General features: G+C 45.0%; 1 protein-coding gene across 2 annotated transcripts in view; it reads left to right on the top strand.

Moving 5' to 3' along the window:
* The window catches only part of FXR1 (FMR1 autosomal homolog 1), a 1,545,230-nt gene that overhangs the window by 391,196 nt on the left and 1,132,148 nt on the right, over positions 1 to 21,886 (top strand). For both annotated transcript variants that reach the window (XM_044070180.1, XM_044070179.1), the window contains exon 3: positions 6,627 to 6,720. In XM_044070180.1, coding sequence (XP_043926115.1) covers positions 6,627 to 6,720 — 94 coding nt within the window. The remainder of the gene's footprint in view (positions 1 to 6,626; positions 6,721 to 21,886) is intronic.

The raw sequence follows: 21,886 nt of genomic DNA, 5'->3' as shown, positions 1-21,886 counted from the left end.
TCCTCTCTTTCCAAGACAGTTAAGGGCATCTTATTGGAAGCACGCAGACCTTCCACCAGAAAAACCTATTCAGCCAAGTGGAAGAGATTTAGCATCTGGGCTGCCAACAGGGGTCAGAATACAACAGTACTGAGTGTACCTCAGATATTGGAATACTTGGCAGAAATGTTTCATTCTGGACTCTCATATTCATCCATAAAGATTCATGCCTCAGCAATCTCAGCAAGATACAATTGTGACCCACCAGTGTTTTCACATCCTTTGCCTAAGACAGTTCCTAAGAGGGATAAAGAATATCAAGCCTCCCAGAAAACAACCAGTACCTGCATGGGACCTCAATTTTGTATTGGAAAAATTAACTCTTCCTCCCTTTGAGCCAGCAGCAACCTCAGAGATGCAATTTCCATCATGGAAAATGGTTTTTCTATTGGCAGTCACATCAGCAAGAAGAGTCTCGGAGATACAGGCACTCATGGCAGTACCTCCTTTTCTCATTTTTCATCAGGACAGAGTCTCTCTAAGAACAAATCCTTCTTTCATGCCAAAAGTAATTTTCCAGGGTGTCTCTAAATCAAGCTATTCACCTTCCTACTTTCTTCCCCAATCCTCAAAATAGGGGGGAAAGACTGCTGCATACCTTGGACATACACCGGCAACTACGCTACTACTTGGACAGAACTAAGGCCACCAGAAAGTCTGACCAGCTGTTTGTAGCCTATGCTGCTGGAATACAAGGAAAAGCAATCTCCAAGCAAACAATATCAAAATGGATTGGACACTGCATCAGATTCTGCTATTCTTACCATGGTAAAAGTGTGCCAGTCAATATTAGGCCACATTCCACCAGAGCTATAGCCACATCCACAGCTTTCCTAAGAGGAGAGGCTACAAAGGACATTCTAGAGGCTGCTAAATGGAGCTCCGTGCATACATTTACCAAGCACTACAACCTGCCTTTATACTCCAGATCCCGAGCAGGCTTTGCCTCGGCAGTCCTGCAGGGCATTTTAGCTACACCATCTTTTTCTTAGCTCCATCCACCCCCAGTTTGGCTATGGTATTCAACCCATATGTTATGACTGCAGTTGCATTCTTGAAGGACATAGTACAGTTTTGTACCTACCATAAATGTAGATGTCCGATAGATATGCAACTGCAGTCGGATTTTCCCTCCCTCCTTCCCCTCTTTTCTTTCTTTTGGGTCCATTCCCCCTGTTCCTTTAAGCTGGGGGTTTGCAGTCGGATTTTCCCTCCCTCCTTCCCCTCTTTTCTTTCTTTTTGGTCCATTCCCCCTGTTCCTTTAAGCTGGGGGTATTTCCTATGGTGTATCTGTTTATTACTGTTGTGCATGTCTGGAATTGTTTATCCATTCACCAAATTTAGCCTTCCTAAGAGGGCACCTGGCATCTGGGGCAAGAAACACTAAAGAAGATGGCATCGGCTGATGCCTTTATACTCCAGCCGTGCTGACGTCGGAGAGGAGGCGACACCAGCCGATGCCGGACCCAGACTTTGGAATCCGGCCGACCGAGGGCTGCCTGAGGCAGGACAACCCATATGTTATGACTGCAGTTGCATATCTATCGAACATCTACATTTATGGTAGGTACAAAACTGTACTTTGTGGAGGATGTTTTCCTCGAATGCAGCTTGACTCCTGACGCCTTTCCTCCTGCTCCCTGAAAACCAGATGGGTACTATAGAGTCCCTGACTTCCACAAATATCTTTTTAAAAATCCTACAGCTAACCCAGAGGTCATTTCTCAAGGGCCAAAAGAAATTAAAGCAACCTCTACTAAGAATCCCACCCCCTTAGATAGGGATTCCCGAGCTTTGGACAGATGAGGTAAGAAAGTGTACACCTCAGCTACTCTTGCTTATCAGAGCACTAAATTGTCAGTTCCATATGCTGAAATTTCAGCAACATACCTTGGAACTCCTTAAACAAAAAATGTATTTTCCTGCTTGGGCAGAATCTAAAGATTTACAAGAGTTAATGCATTCTGCAAGCCAAGTAACTAAGCACACTTTGTACTGTGGTTTTGATGCCCTAGAAGCTTCTTGCAGGGCAGTAGTCACTGGATCTGTCATTAGAAGGCATCCATGGCTTAAGGAACAGCCCCTGCCAGATCATGTTAAATCTAAGTTGTTGGATGCCCCATTGCACAAAGATAACTTATTTGGCACTAAGGCAGAAGAGGTCTTAAAAAAAGTTGGAAGAAAAAGCAAAATCTATGTAAACAGTTAAGGATTTCTTGCAGGTCCATTCCCCTAGGTTCAGCAGGCATTGTCCCTGTAAACACTGTTTTTTTTCCTGCTCCCAGTAAACCATCCCAGCCTGGGCCCCATGGAAGCAGACCCAGGGAATGCAGAGATCTAAGCAGTGGACTACCTCAATTTCAAAACCAGGGAGTTCTAAGCCACCCCCTTATGATAAAAACTCACAATGACTCATCTCCTCCACCTTGTCCCTCTGCCCACCTTCACTTATCCCTAGGAGGAAAACACTCCTTTCACTCAAGCACCTGGGCCACCATTACCAAAGACCACTGGGTTCTGAACGTTGTTTTTCAGGGATACAGATTTTCCTTCCACACCCTTCCGACCCCAAAAGGGTTCCCAGATCTACCACCAAATCAGTGGGCAGAGGCTCAAAAGCAAGTCCTTTCCCTGCTCTCTATGAGGGCAGTAGAGTATGTTCCTGCAGAACAGATAGGCCAAGGTGTCTACTCCAGACTTTTTCTGGTGCCCAGAAAAGAGGGCACCTGGCCGCCCCATCCTCGATCTGTCCATTCTCAACAGCTTCCTGGTGATTCCAAAATTAAAAATGCTCACCCTCCAGCAGCTGCTACCCATGCTCTCCAAGGACGCTTAGCTAGCCACCCTAGATCAAAAAGAGGCCTACCTCCACATTCCTATTGGGGAATCATGCAGGAAATATCTCCACTTCAGGCAGGATCTCAACACTTTCAGTTCTCTGCGCTTCCCTTTGGCTTATCTACTGCTCCCAGAGTTTTCATAAAATGTCTGGCTCCGGCCAATGCTTTTTGCAGACAAAGAAATATTCAGATTTACCCATACTTAGACAACTGCCTTATTCAGGCAGACAGCCAGCAGAAGCTGCTCAAGCACCTGGCCTTTGTAAAGACCCTACTAATGTCCCTAGGGTACACAGTCAACAAAAAGAAATCCAAACAGGTGCCCACCCAAAGGATAATCTTCCTGGGAGCAAGTTTGGACACTGCTTCGCAGATGGCATACCTTACTCCAGAGAAACAAATTTTTCTGACAGCCTGCTTCTCTCAACTAGCCACCAGGCCCCAGCTAACTGCAAGGAAGTTCTTGTAAGCTCTGGGGTTCATGGCATCTTGCATACTAGTCATTCCATGTGCCAGACTGCATATGAGGAAACTTCAGTGGTACCTAAAAAGCCTTTGGTATCAACACTCTCAAGACCTGGAAACTCTTTTGCCTATAATTCCTTGCCTCAGAAAAGATTTTCTTTGGTGGGCAACAGCATGCTCCCACAACAAGGGAATGTCTTTCTCCCCACCCCCGCCACCCGAACCCTAACCTCAGGCAATTTTGACTATGCTTGGGTGCATACCTGAATGGCAGGTGCATACAGGGCCAATGGAGCCCACAGCAAATCCCTCTGCACATCAGTCAAAAAGAGATGATGGCTGTGCAGCATGCATTGATGGCTTTCAAGCCCCTTCTCTCTCCAGGGGCTCTCCTGATCAAAACAGACAACACCACTGTGATGTGGTACATCAACCAACAGGGAGGGACTCACTCCTACCCTCTATGCAGGCTGGCCGTGAGCCTTTGGCACACAGCCTCTGCCATACAACTACACCTGTTAGCACAATTTCTACTAGGCTCTCTCCACTCTCTGGCAGACCAATTAAGCAGAAATCTTCTGGACCCACACTAGTGGCAACTCAACAGACGTACCTTCACCCTAATAACTCAGAAATGGGGAAACCTGAAGGTCGACCTGTATGCCTCCCACACCAACCATCAGCTCGGCAAATTCTGCACCAGGGAGCATCACTACATGGCTTGGAAAGTGGATGCCCTTTCCTTCCCCTGGGTCAATCTATCGGTCTATGCTTTTCCACCCCTACCTCTCATCCCCAGGGTACTGCTCAAAATAAGGGAGGAAAAACCAAGGACCATTCTTATAGCTCAAGACTGGCCCTGCCAGCACTGGTACCCCTTGCTGCGCAGCCTGTCCTCGCTACCCCCATGGCATCTTCCTAAAATTCCAAACCTCCTGACCCAGAGGGAAGAGGAGTTCTTGCATCCCCAATTGCAGACACTCAATTTGGCAGCTTGGCTTCTTCCCTAACTCTGAACCAATCCGCCAACCTCAGTAAACAGGTTCTGGATGTTATCCGTGGGGCCAGATGTTATAGCACCAGAAAGTCTTGTGCTGATAAATGGAAGAGGTTCTGCACCTGGATCCAGGCTAAGGGAGCCAGTACAGCACATCCCTTCCTCTCTCTCATCTTAGATTACTTAGCTGACCTACTACACAGTGGCCTCTCTTTGTCTTCTATACAAATTCATGCCTTTGCTATTTCTGCTCATTTTCCCACTGAGCAGCCCCTTTTTCACACCCTTTGATCAAACAGTTCCTAAGAGGGGCTAGCAACTTGAGGTCACCCAGAAGGGCATCAACACCAGCTTGGGACCTTAATTTTGTAATGGAAAAGCTCACCCTGCCCCCTTTTGAACCAGCTTCTTCTGTAGAGCTAAAATTTCTCTCCTGGAAGACAGCATTCCTTCTGGCCATCACTTCAGCCAGGAGGGTCTCTGAGCTGCACGCACTCATGGCTTTGGAACCCTTCATCATCTTTCATGCAGACAGGGTATCCCTCAGAACTAACCCATCCTTCATGCCCAAGGTGGTGTCCAGTGTGGCTCTCAACCAAATCCATTCATTTGCTCACCGTTTTTCCTAATCCCCAAAACAAGGAGGAAAGGATTCTTCACTCTCAATGTGCACAGACAGTTCAGATTTTATCTGGACAGGACGAAATCCTTCAGAGAGTCTGATCAATTGCTGGCTAGCTTTGCTACAGGGGCAGAAGGCAAACCCATCTCCAAACAAACCATTTCCCAGTAGATAGCTCACTGCATCCATTTCTGCTACAAACAGCATGGAAAGCCTCCCCCCAAGGGTGTCGGGACACACTCAACCAGAGCAGCCTCCACCTCTGCAGCTTTCCTCAGAGGAGTCCCCACTAGAGACATCCTGGAGGCTGCCACCTGGACTTCTGTTCACACTTTTACCAAGCATTACCACCTGCCTCTCTTCTCCAAATCCAGGGCAGGGTTTCCCTCTGCAGTTTTGCAGGGCATCCTAGCCAGCCGCTAGTTTCATTGACTGCCTCCACCATTTTCCTCAGCTTTGGGAATCAACCCAAATGTGATGACTGCAACAGTGAAACACGAAGAACATAGTACAGTTGTGTACACTTACCATAAATGTAGATGTTCGAATGTATTCACTGTTGCAGTCCTGGTTTCCCCCATCCATCCCCTTTTTCTTCTCTCTCTACTTTTATTACCGTTCTAACTTGTTGTTCTCCTTTCCTTTCAAGGGACATATTGGTATTTATTTTCCACTGGTTGGGTTTCTTCCACCAGACTCTGGCCTCCTACTGGGGGCTCTTGACAGGTTAGGGCAAGAAAAACTGATGTAATGGCATCAGCTGCCTTACTTTATACTACTAACGACCTCAAGCGACAGCAACTGACACAAAAATACTAAGTCTCTGGTATTCGGGCCAGCCGAGGGCTATCCTGGTAGGGATAACCCAAATGTGATGACTGCAGTAGTGAATACACTCAAACGTCTATATTTATGGTAAGTGTACACCACTGTACTATCTCTTTCATTTTAATGGATACTTGTCTGTTATTATGTAAAAACGTATTGTTTTTGAATTTCTCCTTCTAAATATTTTAATTGTTGAAAGTTATTATATTGTTAGTATTAATTTTGGAGCTTTTCTTATAAAGCTCTGCTGAAAGTGGGCACTGCTCAGTCAGCCTTTCATAGTTAACAAATGTAAAATAAATACATTGGAGCTGTTTTTGTTGTGAAGTACTATGTCATTCTATTTCTGTCAGGAGCACAGCAGATCAGTTTTTCTTATCTGCGTACAGCATAGATGTAAATGGAATTTGTGGGAGCAGTACATTCAAAATAATGTTCAGGATGAGGGGTAAGGTTTAAGGGAAGACAGGAATTGAGCAATTTGTGTAATGTTGGAGTGAATTTTGATTGATGAAAAGAAATCTTATATGTATACTGTATGAAGTAATGATTACAATATTTTTTCTTTTCTGAAGATGTATTTGTATCCATGTCATTGCTTAAAGTATGAATTAATAAAGATGTTTAAAAAGAAACTGTAATACATTGTTTTTGTGTTTAGTTAAACATTCCTTGAAATCTTCTAAGAAGTATTGCTATGTAGTGATGACAGCTGAAGAGTGTTGTGGCATCTTTTTTAAGTAGAGTTCGATACTCAGAGAATTATTAGCTAGTACATTGCGTCAATATTGTTTTTACTAGTTGTAGGGAAACATTGACTGTTTTTCTGTTCAAGCTGGCAGCCGGAACGTCAAGTCCCTTTTAATGAAGCACGATTGCCACCCTCTGCAGACATGAAGAAGGATATCACTGAAGGAGATGAAGTAGAGGTAAGATACGTCAAAGTCTTAAAAAGTTGTGGTTTTCTACCTTTACAGTATGTATGTCATTTTTGATGACAAACCACTAAATACAAACCTGATTATGCCATATAGGCTGAGCATCTAGTTCCCTTCTCAGTGACCTGGCTTAGGAATAAAACTAAAAAACTGAGAGAGTCATTTGAGAGCTGGAAGGAAATCCATACAGGCCTGTGTTCTGTTCTCTTTTCATCTTGTAGAGGGTTTGAAAGGTTGTTGTCACTGTGTATTCCTGCAGTGTCCAGTGATTTTGTACCCCATGAGTGCAAACTTCAGATCGCATAAGTACATTATATGACAGTGAACACAGTGACCGTATTGTAGATGTTACAGGGTAAGTTTTAAAATGGATTAATTCCTCCATCAGTGATTAGGTTATTGAGTAATGGGCCACAAAGTAAGGCTACTGCAGTGTCTGTGAGCCTAAAATGTTCAGGGAAACCCTCAAAAAACACAAGGGGGTACACAAGGACGCCTCAAAATATGGTGTGGCTGTCACCGTGGGTGGGTAACCCTACTCAGAAGTGAATGTCTTTTGGCTTTTCCCGGTTAGGGGTCGCCAGAGCGGAACTCCAGTCTGCTAATGATTGGCAGTGGATTTTTACGGTGCCGAGTTGCCAGCCCGATGCCCAACCTTCAAAGAAGGCACACCCATTCATGCATGCATCTACCTGCATGTCTTTAACGCCACTCAACCATGGGGAGGACATGCAGACTCCACACAGAAGGCGCTCCAGCTGAGAATCGAACGGGAGAACCTCTTGCTATGAGGTGACAACGCTAACTGCTGCACCATCGCGGCCGTGGTTAAAACCCTACTCAGAAGTAAACCACTTAATATGATGTGGCAACAGAATTGTAAGAAAAAAATTCTACATGCCTGTCTGTGTCTGCATTTAGCAGGCTAAATGTTACTTGATTTTGATATAGAAGAATCTTATTTTCTTCTTTTGATTGTGTTTGGTTTTAATTTCCTGGCAGTTCTTAGTGTGGTCTGGCCACTGTCCTCAGTCTACCACCACTTTTTCAGGTTTTATGTAGTCTTTATTCAGATACCATGAAACATTTTTTCTGGTCACATTGCTCTGTCAATAATAGTTTTCAAACAGATCATTGTGATAAAAGCTAAGTTGAGCTGTGAAATGGTGTAGTAATGTAGACTGTATTTGTAATGGGGGGGGTGTGGATTGGCATAATGGCTAGATTGTTTACCTCACAGACAAAGGTGCAAGTTTTCTCACCATTGCTCACTGTCTGGTAACTGGCTAGGCATGTAACAGTCTGCAGACTGATTGCCTAGTATTTGAGAGGTTACATAGTGCAGTGCCCATCATGTCTGCATTACATGCAGAGGGTCCTAGGATTGAGCTCCAGGGAAGCATTGACTTTCAGTGGGTGGGATGGCATAATGATTAAAAGTCTACCTCACAGATGCAAAGTACAGGGTTTGACTATGACCTGTGGTTATCAGCTTGTAATAGTATGTAGACTGATAGCCTAATGTTTACTTATGAATAAGTTAACTTGTTCTGTTTGTCCAAATTTTTTCTTCTTACTAATTTAGTTATTTAGCTTATCATAGTGCAGTCATTTATGGATAACATCCCTGTAAAACAAATTGAGGGGGATCACCTTCCCTCCTGCCGCTGATGTCTGCCCCTATTCCACATAAACTCAATTTTAGCATGTGGGCCTTCCATTTTCAGGGACAGAGAGTGCCTTGAGGCATCTTCCTTAATTAAATCACCACCCCTCTTTACCAAAGGCAAGAGATGAGGGCCGGGGGAGGGGGGAATTTTAGATATGTCAGTGAATGGACTTCTAACCACGTTACAGACATTTGCTTACTGCTAGACCTCTGTAGATGCCTGCTGTACTTGTACCCAGTCAGTCCATTCATTCTGAGTGGGTAGAACTGAGAATTTCCAGGCTACTCCCCATTCATTCTTGCCACAGAGATCCCAGTGGACCCTACATTTCCTAGCAAGAGCCTGATGGTTGGTTGCAGACCAGCTTGCTGGTCCTACTGAATGGCCAAACCTCTCACTGTGGGAACACTTCATCCCCACTCAGCAGCTCTTCCAAGCTCTGCTGTTGCTGTCTTTTGAGGGGAACATTGAGCTTAATTTGCTTTGTAAGTATATATGGTGGCATTTGGAATGAAGACTAATAAGCTGGAAGTCCACTCCCTTTAGGTTTTTCCCATGCTTCTGGTTTCCACAGTAGTGAGTGAAGGCTGCTGAGCTTTCTTCCTTTTTTGCCCCATCTTTGCAATGGTCTTCATTTCAATTTAAAATAATCTGCTGCTGCTCCAATCATGAGTTTGAGAGAGATGAATACAGATCTTGATCTAATCTGCCCAGTGTAGCATGCATTACAGTGTGTCATTAGTTGGAATAAAAGATCTGCTAAGTTTGTATTACTGCTACTAAGAAATGTCCCTGCTTCTGTCATTAGAACTGTTTTGTGTATATGTTACTTTATTAGGGAGCAAGACAGATCAACACACTAACGTTCAGTGTTGAAAAGTGTGAATACCAAGTACGACTGAGTTGATACTAAGTTTGGCTTTATGATAGCTCAGAAACTTTTCTTCATGCCAAAGTGCACTGATTTTAGAGGTGCAAGGGAGGGGCAGAGCCCCCTTGAAAGAAACACTTCTACAGTTTAATGGCGAGATTCAGTATTTGCTTTACATGTCATTTGCACATTGAATGTTAAATAGTTCTATGCCGGTCTTTCATCATGGAGCTGCTTTACTACTTGGTTGTCATTACCCCCCAACCACTTGACAGTCGTCAGCCCTCTCCCAGCCAGTCTGCTCATTTGTTGCCCATCACCAAGGTGAGGGTTAACTGGTATCAGCCATTATTATGGCAGCCATCTGGGTAGTGGACGTGTTTGCTGCAGGCCTGTATCCTGATAACATGCTTCACTATGCTAAAGACAAGGGCATACATTGAGCTTTATAGGCTAGATATTCCCTCACCTCTGCAAGGGATATAGTTGGCATGCAGCCATATCCATCAGCCTTTTGAAGCATGGAATGTGGTTTCTTCGGTCTCCAGTGAAGAAATTGCATTTCTGTGTGCTCCATGTGTGCACACAGTCCTCCTTTCCTTCTAGGAGGTGCCAGCAGTTTGAATGTCTTCACCCCCCCAAACTGTCTGTCTCGTTTAGTGTCGGGCTGTATATCATACACCAGTTATCTGAATCCGTCAGGACTTCATCCATGTGTGGCGTAAAACTAGACTGTTTTCTTTACTTAATTGTTTTTGTGTTTGTTCTCAATGTCTTGAATTGCACTACCAGTATTTTTTACGCTATGCTCATGAACTAGGTTGTCTGAAAAGAGTTTGCAGTAAACAACACCCTACTCAGCTGATGTGCATCATGTTTCACTGTTGCAGTCATTACACTTGGGTTATCCTGCTGCAGGCTACCCGCAGTCGGCCGGAATTCCAAGTTCTGGTCAGGCGTCGGTTGCTGTCGCCTGTTCCCTGACGTCATTGTGCCAGGAGTATATAAGATGCAGCCAACACCATTTTCTTCCGTCTTTCTTGCCATGCGGTGCCCGAAGCAAAAGCAGTTCGCAAGTGCTGGTCGGCCGACTCCTGAGATTTTCAAAATCTAATTTCAGATCCAAAGTCTTCACTAAAGCCAAGTACTCCATTGGGGAAACCTTTTCTTGCTCCAGACCGATGTCGGACAAAGTTAATAATTGTATTTCATGTGGGAAGCAAATACCGCATAAGGATTTTCACTCTTATTGTATACCTTGTTTAGGCCCAGACCACGACGTCTCGGTCTGTCGCTTCTGTGCTACTTTCAACAAACGCACCATTAAGCGTCGGGCGGAGTTCGCTCAGCATTATTTTGGAAAAACATTTAACTACATTATGTCGTCGGATACTCTGACTACAGTTTTGTCTAAAAAATGCAAAGATAAGGACCGACACATGAGGTCCGCGGCCTCTACCGACACCACGCCAAAGCCGACTACACGTGGTCCGGTTATCAGTGAGGCACCTACGCAGCCCCTGACTACTGTCGACACTTCATTGGCGGTGTCTCCTGTGCCCGAGGTCGCAGGCTCCTCAGCCCACACCCCGACTACAGATACCGAAGCCACTCCTGGCGTTGAACCTCAAAATGTGGATAGGTCTACCTCCACTCAGGGTGTCTTCAGATCTTCCTCTTCCTTTTCCATTAAGGCTTTCACTAAGTCTAAAGCAGCCATGCATTCTAAGAGACAAGCTACACAGGACCCATCTCCAGGCCCCATGCCTAAAAAACAGATGCTTAGAATGGCTGAGGATTTAATTTATCTTATCAGGGGTTCTCAACCCCCACCGGACAAAAGGCCCAGAGTGGAGGAAGAATCCCCCTCCTCTGATCAGGGCTCCATTATTTCAGAGCACTCTGATGATCAGGAACATTCTTACTCCCTTTTGAAGACTCTGATGCAGAGGAGTCGATTCCTTCTGTATCCCCCCCAGAGGATTATTCATTTGGGGAAACTTTGCATACCTTAAGGGAACACATCCACTGGGAAGGCCAGGATTATTCAGATTCCAAGAAAAGGCTTAGGGAATTTCTCTTGCTACCTCCGCACAGGCCTCTGGCTATACCCCCTGTCTTGGACATCCTAGATGATATTTACTCGGAGGCCTGCCTTAACCCGGATTCTTTGCCTCCAGCCCCAGTCAAGCCTGACAGGTACTACAGGGTTCCTGACCCACACCAATTTCTATACAAAAGCCATGCTGCTGACCCAGAAACCATCTCACAGGGCCCCAAGGGAATTAAGGCCTCCACTGCTAAAAATCCATTACCTTCCGAGAGAGATTCCAGATCCTTAGAAAGGTGGGGAAAAAAGGTATATACCTCGGCTACCTTAACCATGAGGGCCTTAAACTGTCAGTTCCATATGCTAAAATACCAACAGTTTTTGTTATCACAATTGAAAAGAAAAATGTCACAACCTGAACAACCAGACTTGAAGGAGTTGCGGGATTTGATGCATAGTGCAGAACAAGTGGGTAAGCATACCTTACAATGTGGTTTTGATGCTGTAGAGGCCTTATGTAGAGCTGCTGTTACAGGATCAGTCATACGTTAGACTTGCCTGGCTCAAGGAACAAACCTTGCCTGATCATGTCAAAGCTAAATTACTAGATGCCCCTCTACAAAAGGATGTATTATTTGGTGCTAATGCTGAGGAGGTATTAAGGAAAATGGAGGAAAAGGCTAAATCAATGCAAACTGTGAAAGATTTTCTACAGGTACAACCCGCACGTTTCAGTAGAAATTGGCCTTCCAAAAATTGGTCCTTTCCAGCCACGGACAGACCGCAAAGAGGTAGATACAGGCGCCCGAGGGGCAGAGGACAATCCCAAGGATCGTTTAGAGGCAGACAATGGCAAGCTCCTACACAAAGAGGTGGTGAGGATAACTCACAATCATTCAGAAAGCAAGCCCAATGACTTTCCCCTTTGCATGCCAAGCAAGATTCAAATGGCAGCACCCTTAGGAGGAAAACTGACATTATTTTCAAAAAATTGGCATATTGTCACAAAAGACAAATGGATCCTGGACATTATAAACAGAGGCTACAGATTCCATTTTCACACCCTTCCAAAAATGAGAGGCATGCCAAACCTGCCACACAATCAAAGGGCAGAGGCACAAAGGCAAATTACAGATCTTATAGACATGAAAGCTATTCAAGAGGTACCTACGCACGAACAAGGTCAAGGTTTTTATTCCAGACTATTCCTGGTACCAAGGAAGGGAAAAGATTGGAGACCTATATTGGACCTATCCATCCTAAACGCTTCCTTAATCGTACCAAAATTCAAGATGCTCACATTACAGCAGCTTCTTCCCATGCTGGGCAAGGAGTCTTGGCTGGTAACATTGGACCTCAAGGAGGCATACCTGCATGTCCCAATCAGACAAAATTGCAGAAGATACCTCAAATTTCTTGCAGGTTCAACCCATTATCAATTCTCTGCATTGCCCTTTGGCTTATCTACTGCGCCCAGAGTATTCACGAAATGCCTGGCATCAGTAATTGCCTACTGCAGACTTCAAGGGATACAGATATACCCATATTTGGATGACTGCCTGATCCAAGCGGACAGCAAGCACATTCTTCTGAAACATCTGGCTTTTGTAATAAGGTTGTTGAATTCTCTGGGATACACAGTCAACAAAAAGAAATCAAGGCTAATACCCTCTCAGAAAATAATTTTCCTGGGTGCCAACTTGGACACAAACACTCAGATGGCCTACCTCACGCCAGAGAAGCAGGGGCAACTAACTCAATACTTCAAAGCACTAGCAAATTGCACCAGGCTGACTGCAAGGAAAATCCTGCAGGCTCTGGGATTCATGGCATCTTGCATCCTACTAATCCCATGTGCAAAGCTGCATATGAGCAAACTTCAATGGTACCTGAAAAACCTATGGTCTCAACACAGCCACAGTTTGGAAACAATAATACCACTAATTCCATGTCTACAAAAGGAATTTCTGTGGTGGGCTCAGGCATGCCAAACAAACACAGGTCTCCCATTCTGCAAGCCTCAAACAAATCAAGTCATCACAACAGACGCCTCAGACTACGCCTGGGGGGCGCACATGGCAGATCGGTGCATTCAGGGCAAATGGACCCAAAAAGAAAAGCACCTTCACATCAATCAAAAGGAAATGCTAGCAGTAACAAATGCTATTACAGCTTTCAAAGACCTTCTGCATCCAGGTCAACTATTGATAAGGACAGACAACACCACAGTAATGTGGTACATAAACAAACAGGGAGGAACCCATTCATACCACCTGTGCAGGCTGGCCATGTCACTTTGGGACATGGCCCTGGAATTACAAATCGAACTTCAAGCACAGTACTTGTCAGGCAAGGAAAATACGCTGGCAGACAACCTAAGCAGGAATATGACAGATCCACACGAGTGGAAGTTGCATCCAAAAGTTTTTACAGAAATAATCCAAGCATTGGAAAGGCCAGACATAGATCTCTTTGGCTCCCACAAAAATCACCAATTGACAAAATTCTGCTCAAGGATTTTCCAGCCAAAGGCCTGGAGAGTGGACGCTCTCTCTTTCAGTTGGACATCAATGACAGTTTATGCCTTCCCACCTCTTCCTCTGCTACCCAGAGTTCTATTGAAAACCAGAGCAGACAGACCAAAGATGATTCTCATTGCTCCAGACTGGCCAAGACAACACTGATACCCACTCCTGAGGAGCCTGACGTATTCCCCACCATGGACCCTGCCTCTAATGCCTCTTCTCCTGACTCAGAACAGCTTCAAAACTCTTCACAGCCAGCTAAAAACACTCAATCTAGCCACATGGAAGATTCCTTAGCATTACAACAGACCCTACTCTCCAAGGAGGTGCAGGATGTCATTTTGGAGGCTAGAAGGCCGTCAACTAGAAAAGCTTACTCCGCAAAATGGAAACGGTTTTGTGTCTGGAATGAGAAAAAGGGTCAGGATCCTGGAAAACTGAATTTACCTCAAATACTACAGTATCTAGCTGAGCTGCTAAGCAGTGGACTTTCATTCTCCTCCATCAAAGTCCATGCCTCAGCCATTTCTGCAGAATACAAAACTGATCCACCCTTATTCTCTCACCCTCTCTTAAGACAGTTCCTCAGAGGGGCTAAGAATCTAAGACCCCCCCCAAGGAAACGACCAATACCTGCTTGGGATCTCAATTTCATTCTGGAAAAACTGACCTTGCCTCCCTTTGAGCCAGCTGCCTCATCAGATTTGTAATATTTATCCTGGAAAACAGCTTTCCTTCTGGCTATTACATCAGCTCATAGAGTTTCAGAATTACAAGCTCTCATGGCTGTGCAGCCTTTTATTATCTTCCATCAGGACAGAGTTTCCTTACGAACCAACCCGTCCTTTATGCCTAAAGTGATATCCAGGGTAGCTTTGAATCAGGCCATACACTTACCTACCTTTTATCCTAATCCTCAAAACAAAGGGGAGAGACTACTACATTCCTTGGACATCCACAGACAACTGCGTTATTTTTTGGACAGAACAAAGCCTTTCAGAAAATCAGAACAGCTCTTTGTGTCCTATGCTGTAGGAGGTTAAGGAAAGCCAATTTCCAAACAGACAATCTCAAAATGGATAGCCACTGCATACGCTTTTGCTATTCTTTTCATGGCAAAACTGTACCTACAGGCATCAGATCTCACTCCACAAGGGCCACAGCTACCTCCGCAGCTTTCCTCAGAGGAGTTCCTACCAAAGATATTTTGGAAGCAACCACTTGGAGTTCTGTGCATACCTTCTCCAAGCACTACCACCTACCATTATACTCCAAAACTAGAGCAGGCTTTGCCACTGCAGTCTTGCAGGGCATCCTGGCTCCTCCTAGTTCCACCTAGTGCCTACCACCCCTTTCTTAGCTTTGGGATTCTACCCATCTGTTATGACTGCAGCTGTATGCACGATGAACATAGTACAGTTTTGTACCTACTATAAATGTAGATGTTCGAGTGCTAATACAGCTGCAGTCCAGGTTTCCCTCCCTCCTTCCCCTCTTGGGAAAGGCCTATGGGCTAACACCTCCTCATACAACTTGATTGGGGTATTCATTTATGGTGTATTTACTTGCAACTTCTGTATTTTGATTACTTTGCATTGTTTTATTACACAAATTTATGTATTGCCTTCCTTTTGGGGGCACCTGACATCTGGGGCAAGAAAAACTGAAGAAAATGGCGTCAGCTGGTTCCTTTATACCCCTGTCGCACTGACGTCAGGGAAGAAGCGACGACAACCGACGCCGGACCTAGACTTTGGAATTCGGCCGACCGAGGACCCGCCTGACGGCAGGAGAACCCCATCTGTTATGACTGCAGCTGTATTAGCACTCGAACATCTACATTTATGGTAGGTACAAAACTGTACTTTTTCAGACATGCACAGCTTACTATCAAGACCCCTTCAGCAGCCAAGGCAAAGTCTAAAACACCTTTAAAGACAAAGAAACAAGTGTAGCATTCTCCTGGACAGTCATCCATGCCAAAGAAACAGATGCTTAAAATGGCCGAGGACCTAATTACTTTGATCAGGGGCTCCCATCCCCCTCCTGATAAAAGGCCTAGGCAAGACACTGACTATGACTCCTCTGACCAGGTTTCTATTTCCTCTGATTCCTCTTCAGAACAGGGATATTCTCTACCACCCTATGAGGACTCCGATGCTGAAGAATCTTTCCCTTCAGCCTCTCCTCCTGAGGATTACTCTTTGGGGAAACCGTGCACACCTTGAGGGAGCATTTCCATTGCGAGAGCCAAGATTATTCAGAATCCAAGAAAAGGCTCAGAGACTTTCTTTTACTGCCTCAGCACAGGCCCCTTGCTATACCCCTGTACTAGATATTGTTGATTATGTTTTTTCTGAATCCAGTTTGTCTCCTGATTCTTTACCCTCTCCACCAGTCAAGCCAGATAGGTACTACAGGGCTCCAGATTCCCATAAATGTCTTTATAAAAACCCTGCTGCTGAACCAGAAACAATTTCTCAGGGTCCCAAAGGGGTCAAGGCTTCTACTGCAAAAAACCCTGTTCCCTCTGATAGGGATTCTAGAGCACTGGATAGATGGGGGAAAAAAAGTATTTACCTCTGCTACTTTAGCTGTAAGGGCTTTAAACTGCCAGTTTCACATGCTTAAATATCAACAATATCTAATGTCTTTGCTAAAACAGAAAATGCTTACAAGCTCAGAATGTCCTGAAAACAAGGAAATGCAGGATTTATTGCATGCAGCTGAACAAGTGGGAAAGCATACTTTGCAATGTGGTTTTGATTCATTAGGGGTTTCTTGCAGAGCCACAGTTACAGGTCCCGTCATTCGAAGGCATGCTTGGTTAAAAGAACAAAGTTTACCTGATCATGTTATAGCAAAATTGTTGGATGCTCCAGTACAGCATGATACTTTGTTTGGTGTTAAGGCAGAAGAGGTGTTAAAGAAAATGGAGGATAAAGCAAAATCAATGCAGACAGTAAAGGATTTCTTACAGGTTCAGCCACCCAGATTTAGCAGGAACTGGCCTTCAAAAAATTGGTCCTTTCCAGTGTCGGACAGGCCACAAAGAGGCAGATACAGACGCCCAAGAGGCAGATCTCAGCCCCAAGGCTCATACAGACCTAAACAGTGGGGTGCTTCAGCCCCCAAATGCAGAGAAGACAAATCACAACCTTATAGGAAACCGTCCCAATGACTTCCCTCTAACAATGCCAAGCACTTACCTTTTGGCAGCACCCTTAGGGGGAAAACTAGCACTTTTCTCACAAAATTGGCACACGATCACCCAGGACAAATGGTTCTGAATATATTTTCTCAGGGTTACAGGTTCCACTTTCACACCCTACCAAGGCCAAAAGGTATGCCAGACCTGCCACACAATCAATGGGCAGAGGCACAAAAACAAATTTCTGCTCTCATGGACATGAGGGCTATTCAAAAAGTACCACAGGAAGAGCAGGGGCAAGGATTTTACTCAAGACTTTTCTTGGTACTCAGAAAGAACAACGCTTGGAGACCAATACTGGACCTGTCTATTCTAAATACTTTCCTGGACATTCCAAAATTCAAAATGTTGACACTGCAGCAACTTCTACCCATGCTGGGCAAGAAGGCTTGGCTAGTTACTTGGGGATCTCAAAGAGGCATACCTGCATGTCCCAATCAGACAAACTTGTAGAAGATACCTCAGATTTGTAGCTGGTTCAATGCATTACCAATTCTCTGCACTGCCCTTTGGTTTATCTACTGTGCCCAGGGTCTTCACAAAATGCCTGGCACCAGTAATTGCTTTTTGCAGACAAAAAGGAATTCAAATATATCCCTACTTGGACGACTGCCTTATTCAAGCAGAGAGCAAGGACATTCTTCTAAAGCATGTGGCGCTTGTTAATTTGCCTAGGGTACACAGTAAACGAAAAGAAGTCAAAACTAGTGCCCTCTCAAGAGATAATATTCCTGGGTGCAAGCTTAAATACAACTGCCCAGATGGCTTATCTCGCGCCAGACGAGCAAAGGCAACTGACTCATTACTTTCAAATGATGGCAACAAAGACCCAGCTACCTGCAAGAAAAATTCTGCAGGCTTTGGGCTTCATGGCATTCTGCTAATTCCATATGCAAGACTGCATATGAGGAAGCTACAATGGTATCTAAAAAGTGTTTGGAGTCAACATTGCCACAGCCTGGAAACAATAATAACTCTTACTCCCTGCCTGCAACAGGAGTTTCGATGGTGGGCACTGGCCTGTCACCACAACAAGAGACAGCCTTTTACTTTACCCACAGCCAGGCAGACACTAACAACAGATGCATCGGATTATGCCTGGGGGGCACACATGGCAGGAAAATGTATTCAGGGCACCTGGCCCGCGGACCAAATGCATCTTCATATCAATCAAAAAGAGATGCTAGCTGTACAGAATGCCCTGACAGCCTTCAAGGATCTACTACATCCAGGACAACTATTGCTAAAGATGGACAATACTACAGTTATGTGGAACATAAACAAGCAAGGGGGCACACATTCCTACCCCCTCTGCAGGCAAGCCATGACTTTGTGGAACACAGCACTGACCTATCAAGTACATCTGCAGGCACAATTCCTGCCAGGAAAGAAAAATACTCTGGCAGACGAACTACGCAGAATCCTCATGGACCCTCACGAGTGGAAACTAGATCCACAGGTCTTCGGTATGATAACAAGGAAATGGGGATGCCCAGACATAGATCTTTTTGCCTCCCCTCACAACTGCCAACTACAGAGATTCTGCACAAGGACTTATCACTCACAAGCATGGAAAGTGGATGCTCTATCATTCAGTTGGAAAACCCTAACAGTTTATGCCTTTCCACCACTGCCTCTCCTTCCCAAGGTACTCCTAAAAGTCAGACAAGACTGGCCACGCCAGCACTGGTACCCAATCCTAAAAAGCTTGTCCCAAGGCCCAACCTGGACTTTACCTCAGATTCCTCATCTGCTGACTCAACAAAACAATCAGATCCTGCATAGCCAACTCAGAACCTTAAATCTGGCTGCATGGCAAATATAGCCACTCAGAACACAGCTCTCTCTAAAGCTGTTATGGATGTCATTTTGGAAGCCAGGAGGCCCAGCACCAGGAAATCGTATGCAGAAAAATGGAAGAGATTCTGTGCTTGGAACCAGGCACAAGGACTTGAACCACTTGTTCCAAATATTCCTCAGATTTTACAATACCTAACTGAGATGTTGGACAAAGGCCTATCCGTCTCATCAATTAAGATCCATGCCTCTGCTATTTCAGCTCATTACAATACGGAACCTCCTATTTTCTCACATCCACTGCTAAGACAGTACCTCAGAGGGACAAAAAAACATAAGACCCCCAAGGAGAGCACCAATGTCTACATGGGACCTCAACTTTGACTTGGAAAAGCTCACACTGCCTCCTTTTGAACCAGCCAATACAGCTGATATAAAATTCTTATCATGGAAAACTGTTCTGCTCGTAGCAATAACGTCAGCAAGAAGAGTCTCAGAGTTACAGGCATTAATGGCAGTGGAACCTTTTATCATTTTTCATCCGAACAGGGTTTCTCTAAGGGCAAACCCAACATTTATGCCAAAGGTAGTATCCAGTGTGGCTCTTAACATAACCATTCATCTGCCAACATTTTATCCAAATCCCCAGAATAAAGGGGAGAGACTTCTGCACTCTTTGGACATAATACACAGGGAGCTATACTTCTACTTTGGCAAAACAAAAGCTTTCAGAAAAACTGAGCAACTGTTTGTAGCATGTGCTGCAGGATCACAAGGAAAGGCTATCTCAAAGCAGACCATTTCAAAATGGATAGGACACTGCATTCGTTTTTGCTATGCACAGCATGGCAAGTCAGTGCCTAAGAATATTAGGCCACATTCTACCAGGGCAGCAGCCACTTCAGCAGCCTTTCTCAGAGGAGTACCAACCAAGGAAATTTTGGAGGCTGCAACTTGGAGTTCAGTGCACACTTTTACCAAGCATTATCACTTACCTCTTTACTCTAAATCCAGAGCAGGCTTTGCCACTGCAGTTCTGCAGGACCTCATAGCCACTCCTAATCCTATTTAGAGCCAGCCGCCCTACCTCAGCTTTGGGATTCAACCCAAGTGTAATGACTGCAACAGTGAAACACGATGAACATAGTACAGTTGTGTACCTACCATAAATGTAGATGTTCGAGTGTATTCACTGTTGCAGTCCAGGTTACCCACCCTCCATTCCCCTTTCTTTGCTGGGACTTATCTATACTTCTCTATCCTATACAGCCTATGTGGTGTATTTGCTTGTAGATGAAGGTATTACTTTCATTTTACTGTATGTTGTTATAAGCATTATGTATTGCCTACCTTCTTAGGGTCACCTGACATCTGAAGCAAGAAAAACTGAAGGAAATGGCATCAGTTACATCTTGTATACCCCTGGCGCACTGATGTCAGGGAAGAGGCGACAGCAACCGACGCCAGATCAGGACTGGAATTCGGGCCGACTGCTGCGGTTAGCCTGCCAGCAGGATAACCCAAGTGTAATGACTGCAACAGTGAATACACTTGAACATCTACATTTATGGTAGGTACAGAACTGTACATGTTCATCGTGTTTCACTGTTGCAGTCATTGCACTTGGGTTATCCTGCTGGAAGGCGACCAGCAGTCGGCCCGAGTTCCAAAGTCTTTGTCCGGCGTCGGTTGCTGTCGCCTCTTCCCTGACGTCAGAGTGCCAGGGGTGTAAAAGATGCAACCAATGCCATTTTCTTCAGTCTTTCTTGCCGCGCGGTGCCCGAAGCAAAAGCAGTTTGCAAGTGCCGGTCGGCCGACTCATGAGATTTTCAAAATTGAGTTTCAGATCCGAAGTCTTCAATAAAGCTAAGTACCCCGTTGGGGAAACTTTTTCTTGCTCCCGACTGATGTCAGTAAAGGTTAATAATTGTATTTCTTGTGGGAAGCAAATACCTCATAAGGGCTTTCACTCTTACTGTATTCCTTGCCTAGGCCCTAACCATAACATTACCAGTTGTCGGTTTTGTGCTAGATTCAATAAATGCACTATTAAACGTCTGTTTGATTTTGCTTTATATTATTTTGGCTGAAGGTTTAATTACATAATGCCATCGGAACAACCGATAACCGGAATTTATAAAAAACGCCAAGACAAAAAAAGGACAGGAATCCGAGGTCCAAAACCGACGACAAAGCCTCTTCTAGGTCAGTCACCGGTTCGCCGGATGTTCATCGTGTTACCCTGCTGCAGTCATCACACTTGGGTTATTCTGTCGTCAGGCGGTCCTGTAGTCGGCCGAATTTCCAAAGTCTTGGTCCGACATCGGTTGTTGTCGCCTCATCCCTGACATCAGTGCACCAGGGATACATATACTGCAACAGACGCCATTTTCTTCAGTCTTTCTTGCCGCGCGGTGCCCGAAGCAGAAGCAGTTCGCAAGTGCCGGTCAGCCGACTCCTGAGATTATCGAATTTCAGACCGAAGTCTTCTATAAAGCTAAGTACCTCGTTGGGGAAACTAAACTTTTCTTGCCTCAGACTGATGTCAGAAAAAGTTAACAATTGTATTTCTTGTGGGAAGCAAATACCTCATACGATTTTCATTCTTATTGCATACCTTGCCTAGGCCCTGATCACGACATCACTTCTTGTCGTTTTTGTGCTAGGTTTAATAAGCGTACTATTAAAAGGCGTTTTGATTTCGCACAACACTTTTTTGGTAGAAAATTTAACTATAACATGCCTTCGGAGCTACCGACTACTGGCGTGCACAGAAAACACAGGGACAAGGACCGACAGCCAAGGCCTAAACCCGATTCCGAGGCCTCGGTTGATCCGGTCTCCGGTTCTCCGGTTATCAGTGAGGCTCCGCAGCCCCTAACTACCGCAGTCCTCGAACCCGAGACCGCTACGGATATTTTGATGGAATGTACTAGGCCGACGCAGCCTTTTACTTCAGGCCCTTCCGACGATGTACCTTCTAAGGACGTCGGTGCTTCGGAAACGCCATCGGTTTCTGAGGGCGTTTTCAGA

Source organism: Protopterus annectens, chromosome 4.part1 (assembly GCF_019279795.1).
Source record: "Protopterus annectens isolate FY-2018-M chromosome 4.part1, PAN1.0, whole genome shotgun sequence".
In the NCBI taxonomy this organism is placed as follows: Eukaryota; Metazoa; Chordata; order Ceratodontiformes; family Protopteridae; genus Protopterus; species Protopterus annectens.
The sequence above is the reverse complement of the archived record's forward strand: the minus strand, read 5'-3'. Positions and strand labels throughout refer to the sequence as shown.